Source organism: Berghia stephanieae, chromosome 13 (assembly GCF_034508935.2).
Source record: "Berghia stephanieae isolate SIO BIC M18660-M18661 chromosome 13, UCSD_Bste_1.3, whole genome shotgun sequence".
Classification (NCBI taxonomy): domain Eukaryota; kingdom Metazoa; phylum Mollusca; class Gastropoda; order Nudibranchia; family Aeolidiidae; genus Berghia; species Berghia stephanieae.
The window spans coordinates 24,948,505-24,958,504 of record NC_088372.1 but is presented as its reverse complement, the minus strand read 5'-3'; the positions used below and the strand labels follow the sequence as shown (position 1 = coordinate 24,958,504).

Below are 10,000 nucleotides of genomic sequence, written 5' to 3'. Positions count from 1 at the left end.
ATCTGAGGTATGCAGATGATACGGTTCTACTGGCAGAATCTGAACATGAACTACAAGAATTACTGGATGTTGTAGTCAGGAGTAGTGAAAATATGGGACTGGAACTGAATATATCTAAAACAGAATGTATGACGGTATCTAAAAATAATAACCCACCAGCCTGTGTAATAACAAGCAGAGGACAAACAATACAATAAGTTGAATGTTTCAAATATTTAGGCTTCAATGTAACATCCAATGGAAAATCAGATTGTGAAATAAAGAAAAGAATAGGTATGGCGAAGAATGCATTCAACCAGCTGCATACAATTATGAAAAACAGGAATATTAGCATGAAAACAAAAATCAAAGTCCTGGATTGCTATGTACTGTCTGTGCTGCTATATGGTTGTGAGAGCTGGACCATAAACAAGACCATGGTTAAAAGACTGGAGGCAGTGGAAATGTGGTTTTACAGAAGAATGATGAGGGTGTCATGGATGGAAAGGAAAAGAAATGAAGAAATTTTAGAAATGGCAAACAGAAAAAGATCACTGATAACAAAAATCATCAAACGCCAAATGGAATTTTTAGGACACATTATCCGCCACCCTGGTTTGGAAATACTCGCCTTGACTGGAAAGATGAATGGAAAAAGAATAAGAGGAAGACAAAGAATAACGTATTTGAAAGGGATAAGAACTTGGACAGATGAAGCTGAGAAAGGTGGCGCTGCTTTAATAGAATTGGCAAGAGATAGATCAGCTTGGCGGAAGATGACCTCCGACGTCTGCTTCAGATATGGAACTACATGAGATGAGATATATATATATATATAGTTCAAAGATGTCGTCGCTCAGGTCTTTGTTATTTTTTTTTTGCCATCCGCGTTTATGAATAATGCTCACTGAACTTTATTAACCCGACTATAAACGTTCATGGATACACACAGTTTTGTGTGTTGGTCCGTTATACTTCCGGATGGCAATGTTATGAGCTTCTTTGTCAAGCGCATAATATATATATATATATATATATATATATATATATATATATATATATATATATATAATATATACATATATATGTTGACATCGGACATCTTGTTTGATGAGTTATCTATATTCCTTTGTGGAATGCCTTGGTGACGATATCTTATGATGTGGCGCAAAAGGCATAATCAATTTATATGTATATATATATATATATATATATATATATATATATATATATATATATATATATATATATATATATATATATATATACATATATAGTGTTCTAACAAGACATGTCAGATGTTGAAAAAAAAATATAATGATGCATTTTTACAAATCCGTACTGCACTGAAGCACCATTTCCGGACAAGATACGATTTGTATGTTGTGATTATCTTTGTTAGTGCCGAAGATGTTCACATTTGAAAGGAGGGGGAGGGGGGGGGGTGGGGGGGTGGGGGGCAAAACGTTTTAAACAGGAGATTATTTCTTTTAAAGACAAGTCCTACATATTTACTATGAATTATTATAGAATACAGTTACATTATCATCCTTTTGAAGGTCGCTCGCTTCAGTTGAGCTCAGGAAAAAAATACAATGGTTTCTATAAGCTTCAAATAGGGTTCAACAGTCGTGACGTCACTTCCCTCGTATCGACGCATAGTAACTTAGTAACTGGTTCTAAATTATTGGAACACCCTTATGAAATACTTCTCTGACGAGCATAAAAGTGTATCCAGAGGAGAACAACATTATACATCTGATATTGTTTTGACTTTTATACATTCTGTTCACATGACATGTGAAAAAGTTTTAGCTAATAATTTAGAGTAAAAAGTACCGATTTTCTTTGGTTAGAACAAAACTGCTCGTTGATGGGCGGACGTGACATCAGACTATTGAATCCTATTGTAAAGGGCCTCCAATAGAATGGAATGTAGTTGAATGGATAATTAAAACGACGAAGTTAAAATATACAACCCGAAAATCATGCAGATACCAATTTCTCACCTTATTCGGCTATGTGCGACCATGTGGTGTAATGGTTTGACCTTCGCTTCCGGACCGGAAAATCCTTGATTCGAGACTCGCTACGCGCATAGTTGAGTCTTTGGAAAAGGCTCTTTGCTCACATTTTTTCACCGTACTCAGGTGTAAAATGAGTACCTGGCCGATAACAGCGGTGTTTCTGTCCGAAAAGAATTGTAATATCGTCTTGTCCCGTCCCACAAATTAAGTGTTGCTGTTGGTCAGGGACCCTTTGTAAAGCGCTTAGTGGAGATTGCGCTATATAAAAGCTCAATAACAGCACATGCACACGACATTCCTACCTAAAAACTAAAATATAATGAGCCTTTCTCTAACACAAACCAAAGGATTAAAGAAAAAAAGGGGCTTTATAATAATAGAATGTATATCTCACCATATATGTGTGAAATCAGAATAAGTTCCATGAAGCCTACAATGAGCATAGGGAATCCAAGCACAGCTTCATCGACCAGTGTTTGAAGATGCTGCCCTCCCTGAGTACACAACGGTATCCCCAATACAAATCCAAGCATGACCACGATAAACCTCATCACAGCTTCCTTCGCTCTGCTTCCGCCAAAGAACCACCGGAATTCATCCGCAATCGCAGTCATGATAGTTTCAGCGATTGAAAACTGCAAGTTTATCAAAATATTATCATATATTATACGTTCCTGTAGGGTGTAACGTCCACCCTTTTTGCCAGGCCTATGAAATTTCAAAACTAATAGGTTCAACAGTTGTGACGTCACTTCCCTCAGCATGACGCATCGCCACTTAGTAACTGGTTCTAAACTACCGGAACAATGGCGGACGACCTTATGAAATACTTCTCAGACGAGCATTAAAGTGTATCCAGAGGAGAAAAACATTATAAATTTGATCATGTTTTGATTTTATACATTCTGATCACATGACATGTGAAAAAGTTCTAGCCAGCATGAAAAATAAAAAGAACCGATTTTCTTTGTTTAGATCCAAACTTCTCGTTTCTGGGCGGACGTGACATCAGACTATTGAATCCTATTAATAGAGCATAGATTGAGTTGTCACACACCACGGGGACATACATAAAGAAATTGAGAAAAATATTACAATATACAAATAAATTATGATTATATTAGCATAGGGAGTTACTTTTCAATACATATGTATATGCACACACACACACACACACACACACACACACACACACTATATATATATATATATATATATATATATATATATAAGAGACCACGTTATTGGAAGCATGGTAGGAAATATAGTTATGGATTTGTTTTGATAATGACTGAATTGAGTATAAAATTGCAGTGATTTAGAGTACTTTCAGTGACACCAATTAGATGAAACCATGATGGACTATCAGATTTGTAAAAAAGCAGCAGGGTACAGGTCACGTGATTTCAACATTCCGACCAAATTAACCCTCTCCTTACTATCCATATAAAAATCGTCACATTCGTTACGATGAAACTAACAATTTTCTCAATCTGATTTCATTTGTACATCACAAATTATAAAGAAAATATTTTGTTCTAGCGATAAAAAATCAAACACTGGACATTATTATGTATGGAATGTACCTGTTCCTGCTCTATTTGAGAAGAAAAAAAATCTATTTTTGTGTTGGGTGGGTGTGAAGCAGTTTCAGGGAAAATTCTGAAAATGTCTGGTTAACAACATGCCTATAAATGTTCAGCTGGTAGTGCTATTGCTTCACGTTCAAATAGTCCCGGATCTGTACCGGATGATGTCAATATCATTTCCCGACCCCCATATCACACTGTAGCCATTGGGTAGCTGGGGCGGGATATACTGTGCTGCTATAGACAAGCGTTCTCTCCCATGGATAGCAATCAATTGTTTTTGTTCGTTTCACGCTTTAGACACCACGATAATTTTTGGTTTCATTGTCAAAATGGCTTTGTACGACTATTTTTTCTTTTTTTTTTTAAATATCAGATTTAGGTATAACTATGTTTAGACTTTAGACAAGCGTTCTCCCCCAAGGATAGCAATCAATTGTTTTTATTAGTTTCACGCTTAAGAAACCACGAGAATTTGTTGTTCCATGGTCAAAATGGCTTTGTACGACTATTTTTTCTTTGTATCTCAGATGTAGGTATAACTATTTTTAGACAATTGGACAAACAGAGCAAGATGGGTCCAAATATCTACTTTACCTGAGAGCTAAATCCGAGCACAGACAGCATAAAGAAGAAGAGAACAGCCCAGAGTGTGGACACGGGCATGGCCCCGATGGCCTCTGGGTACACGATGAATACAAGGCCAGTTCCTGTGTGGGTTGGGTGTAGAAATGGTGATGGCGTTGGTAGGAGTGACGATGATGGCGATGATGAGATAATGATGATGATGATGATGATGATGATGATGATGATGATGATGATGATGATGATGATGATGATAAAAAAATTGAGCTTTATATAGCACAATATCCACTAAAACGCATTACAAAGGGTCCCTGACTAACAGCAACCCGTAACATGTAGAACTAGACATGACGCCTGTTAGGCGATATTACACTTCTTTTGCGACAGAGACAACGCTGTTAACAGTCAGGTACTCATTATACACCTGGGTACGGTGAGAGAATGTGAGTAAAGAACCGTTTCCAAGGATTCAGCTATGCGCCGAGCGAGCATCGAACCCAGGACCTTTCGATTCGAAAGCGAGTGTCATACCTAAGACCGTACATGATAATGATGGTGATGATGAAGATGATAATGATGGTGATGACGATGATGATGTTGATGATAATGATGATGATGATGATGATGATGATAATAATGATGATGATGATGATGATGATGATGATGATGATGATGATGATGATGATGATGATGATTTTACTATTTAGATCGTAAAACTAGGTTTCATTATCGGGTAAATTCTCGTAAATAAGCTCTTCTGATTAATGATTTACATATGATACAAATTACCTTGTTCTGTTACGTTGTTGATTGGAACATCCTTGAGATCGGACATGTATCCCAAGGTACAGAACACCACGAACCCAGCATAGAAGCTTGTCAGACAGTTTATAATTGGAACAAGGAATGCATCTCTGTTGTAAACACAGAAATACTTTGGAGTTAAGACAACATTCTTCATTCTATTTAATACAATATCCGTTGTCAACTATGAAATACCTTGGAGTTTAAACAACATACTTCTATTCTATTTAATACAATATCCGTTGTCAACTATGAAATACCTTGGAGTTTAGACAACATATTTCTATTTAATACAATATCCGTTGTCAACTATGAAATACCTTGGAGTTTAGACAACATATTTCATTCTATTTAATACAATATCCGTTGTCAACTATGAAATACCTTGGAGTTTAGACAACATATTTCTATTTAATACAATATCCGTTGTCAACCATGAAATACCTTGGAGTTTAAACAACATACTTCTATTTAATACAATATCCGTTGTCAACTATGAAATACCTTGGAGTTTAAACAACATACTTCTATTTAATACAATATCCGTTGTCAACTATGAAATACCTTGGAGTTTAAACAACATACTTCTATTCTATTTAATACAATATCCGTTGTCAACTATGAAATACCTTGGAGTTTAGACAACATACTCTATTCTATTTAATACAATATCCGTTGTCAACTATGAAATACCTTGGAGTTTAAACAACATACTTCTATTCTATTTAATACAATATCCGTTGTCAACTATGAAATACTTTGGAGTTTAGACAACATACTTCTATTTAATACAATATCCGTTGTCAACTATGAAATACCTTGGAGTTTAAACAACATACTTCTATTTAATACAATATCCGTTGTCAACTATGAAATACCTTGGAGTTTAGACAACATACTTTTATTCTATTTAATACAAAATCCGTTGTCAACAATGAAAATAGCTATACCACCTTATGATTCAATTTGCAACTTATTCATTTTTGTCCTCCAAAGGACTGATTACATACACACTTCCAAGGAGTTAAGGATAAAGAAAAGTGGAATGTATGACGTCAAGAGGTTTCTTCTCTATTATTGGAAACATTTTTGTAGTGCGGCTATGCAGTCCAGTGGTATGGCCCTCGTTTTCGAATCGGAAGGTCCTGGGTTCGAGCCCTGCTTCACTCATAGTTGAGTCATTAGAAAAGGCTCTTTACTCACAGTCTCTCACCGGACTTGGGTGTAAATGAGTATCTAGCCGTTAACAGCGTTGTCTCTGTCGGAAAAATTGTAATATCGCCTAACAGGCGTTATGTCTCGTTCTACATGTTTCGTGTTGCTGTCGGTCAGGGACACCTTATAAAGCGCTTTAAGCACGTTTAGTGGATATTGCGCTATATATAAGCTCAAGTTACAAATCTATAGATAGTATGCGCTTGGCTAAGAAGCTCATAACATTGTCATCCGGAAGTATAACGGACCAACACACAAAACTGTGTGTATCCATGAACGTTTATAGTCGGGTTAATACAGTTCAGTGAGCATTACTCATGAACGCGGATGGCAAAAAAACAAACAATAACAACGACCTGAGTGACGTGATCTTCGAACTATCTATCACTGAACTGTATTAACCTGACTATAAACGTTCATGGATACACACAGTTTTGTGTGTTGGTCCGTTATACTTCCGGATGACAATGTTATGAGCTTCTTAGCCAAGCGCATACTATTTATAGTGTCTAAGAATAGATCTTACCTGAGAATGTTGTTATCAAATTTGTTGTAGCTGGCCATAGCAACCAATCCTCCTTGGCAACAACTCAGTGAGAAAAATATTTGTGTAGCCGCGTCACTCCAAACCTGGGATGAAAGTAAGAATTAAAAAGAAATTCTCTCTCCTTACCAGCTATTTTTAGAATATCCCCGGCCAATTCACACCCACTCGACACAAAATAGACCTTTTCTAATCAAACAAAAAAGTTACAAGTGCATTCTATACAGAATGTTGTTCAGCAAATTGATGTCAACAACACAGTGTTTAGTATTTATAGCTGTAATCAAAGCATTTCTTTATATTTTGTGGTGTATAAGAGAAGTCAGAATGAGAAAATTGTCGGTTGCATCGTAACGAATGTGACGATTTTCCTATGGGTGGTAAAGAAAGGGTTAAAATGAGAGATTTACCATGCACATTGTGACTCAGAATTTTTAATTTATTCAACTAACAAACAATAAGAAACCAGCTTTCCATTCCATTGGCCTGTTAGGTGTTCCTTTTTGTACGTGTACTTTTACATTGTCTCTCACTGACTGCCGTCAGATACTCATTCATATCTGAGTCTAGTGGAAGAAAGCGTCTAAAGTGCCTTACCCAAGGACTCGTATGTTAATGAATGCGGAAGCGGTGATAATGGAGATGATGATGATAATGATGATGATGATGATGATGACGATCATGATGATGATGATGGTGGTGGTTGTGATGATGATGATGATGATGATGATGATGATGATGCTGATGATGATGATGATGATATATGATGATGATGAACAATAGTGTGATGTCAAAATACTTATTCCAATTCCATCTTTAAAAATGGATTACAGCATTTGAAAAATAATAAAACTAAGAAATGGTATAAACGCGCCACTTAAGTCTTTTCTGTATATTTTTTCTTTCTTTTGTATTTACAAATATAGCATGTTTTTAGTCATTTTCTTTTGTTTCTGGCACCACCTTTAACTGTAAGCATGCCATCATTAACTAATAGCTCGACAAGAAAACCCACTAAGACGTATGTTGACGTCATTTTTAGATTGTTTCAACGCCTCGTGAGTTGTCGTTAGAGTATTGCTCAAGGAAACAAGTGATTTCATTGGTTGGCCTATTGAATACAACTCTCGACTTGTTTTCTTTTGAGGCAAAAGACTTGTCTTTTGACGTATTATTGGTCAGTGTCAGGCCATGAGTTTACAAAGGCCACGCATAGCCTTTCGTTGACATATTATTAAATAGTATGCGCTTGGCTTAGAAGCGCCTAACATTGCCATCCGGAAGTATAACCAACCAACACACAAAACTATGTGTATCCATGAACATTTTTAGTCGGGTTAATACAGTTCAGTGAGCATTACTCATAAATGCGGATGGCAAAACTATCTATAGATAGAATGCGCTTGGCCAAGGAGTTTACAACATTGCCATCCGGAAGTATAACGGACCAACACACAAACTCTGTGTAACCATGAACTTTTATAGTCTGGTTAATAGTTTAGTGAGAACAACTCACAAACGCGGATGGCAAAAACAATAATAAAGGCCTGAGTGACGTCATCTTCGAACTATCTATAGCCTGACACGAGAACTCTCTACGATTATATTTTGTGGCCAAAGACCTGTCTTTTGAAGTCGTTTGGGGATAGTACCAGGCCATGGTTTACGAAGACCACGTTCCAATCAATTTGGACGTGAAAACCAGTCCGGACAAACATTCGTCATTTCCAAAGTTACCTTTTATACTTGAAAAACTTGCAACAAGATCATTCCCAAAGTTAGTGAGTTCTTATCACAATATTTTGACACCTTGAAGGAATTGTACCACACTGTCTGACGACACTGTGTATCTTTTCAATCGGTTGTGTTAAAATTTTGAGCGATGCTCAGAATCTATAGATAGTATGCGCTTGGCTGAGAAGCTCAAAACATTGCCATCCGGAAGTATAACGAACCAACACACAAACTGTGTGTAACCTTGAACGTTTAGAGTCGGGTTAATACAGTTCAGTGAGCATTACTCATAAACGCGGATGGCAAAAAACAATAACAAAGACCCGAGCGACGTCATCTTCGAACTATCTTTAGAACTATAGATAGTTCGAAGATGACGTCACTCAGGTCTTTGTTATTGTTTTTTGCCATCCGCGTTTATGAGTAATTCTCACTGAACTGTATTAACCTGATTATAAACGTTCATGGATATACATAGTTTTGTGTGTTGGTCCGTTATACTTCCGGGTGGCAATGTTGTGAGCTTCTTAGCCAAGCGCATACTATCTATAGTCTGATTAATGTAGTTTGGTGAGAATTACTCATAAACGCGGATTGCAAAAATAAAACAATAACAAAGGCCGGAGTGACGTCAACTTCGATATATCTATTGGTTGTTTTCTATGGGAAATAAGCAAGTAATAGGGTTCAACAGTCGTGATGTCACTTCCCTCGTAGAGACGCATAGTAACTTAGTAACTGGTTCTAAACTCTTTGAACAATGGCGAACGCGATTGTGAAATGCTTCTCCGACGAGCATAACAGTGTATCCAGAGAAGAAAATCATTATAATTCTGATCATGTTTTGACTTCTGACCATATGACATGTGAAAAAGTTCTTGCCAGCATGAAGAATAAAAAGCACCGATTTTATATGATTTGAACCAAGCTGCTCGTTGCTGGGCGGACGTGACATCAGACTATTTAATCCTAATTCACCGCAACATCTGACGAGTCTATGCATTTTTTTTCAATTGTCTGTGTTAAAATGTTGAGGCTCAATGTGTTTGGGCTGTTTGTTTTGGGTAATAGACAGCTATGGGTAGTCGATTCATAGTTATCGGTTGATACAAATAATTTTTATTTAAAATTTTAGAGTCAAAGATAAAACTAGTGAAGCGTTTACTCGATCGATTAGATTTAATAAGATATACGATGTTTTAAGTTGTTTTAAGGGTTTTACGGCGCTTGCAACACATTAAGGTCATATAAGCGCCAGTAAAAAAGGAATAAAATGGGAGAGTAAAAAGTTCTATAATTACAATTAAAGCACAAAAGAAAAGGTGAGACAAAGGGGAATTGGTTCAAATAGGGATCAGATGTAGATTCCAAGAGCATACCACCAATGTACTAAGTTAGAGATCACCTAAAAGTCCAGACACAAGCACAGGCCCCAATTTAGAGGAACACACTCAAATGTTTACAAATCATACAATATAATATGCAAACCAAACATAATACAATGCATAACAGAGAGATGATTT

The 10,000-nt window shown here is 36.5% G+C and overlaps 1 protein-coding gene across 1 annotated transcript in view; it reads right to left on the bottom strand.

Annotated features, from left to right (window-relative positions):
• The window catches only part of LOC144958806 (sodium- and chloride-dependent glycine transporter 1-like), a 39,020-nt gene that overhangs the window by 7,438 nt on the left and 21,582 nt on the right, over window positions 1–10,000 (bottom strand). Inside the window, exons 8-11 of the mRNA XM_078891017.1 lie at window positions 6,726–6,829; window positions 4,970–5,094; window positions 4,193–4,305; window positions 2,401–2,641 (exon numbers count right to left, since the gene is read on the bottom strand). Coding sequence (XP_078747143.1) covers window positions 2,401–2,641; window positions 4,193–4,305; window positions 4,970–5,094; window positions 6,726–6,829 — 583 coding nt within the window. The remainder of the gene's footprint in view (window positions 1–2,400; window positions 2,642–4,192; window positions 4,306–4,969; window positions 5,095–6,725; window positions 6,830–10,000) is intronic.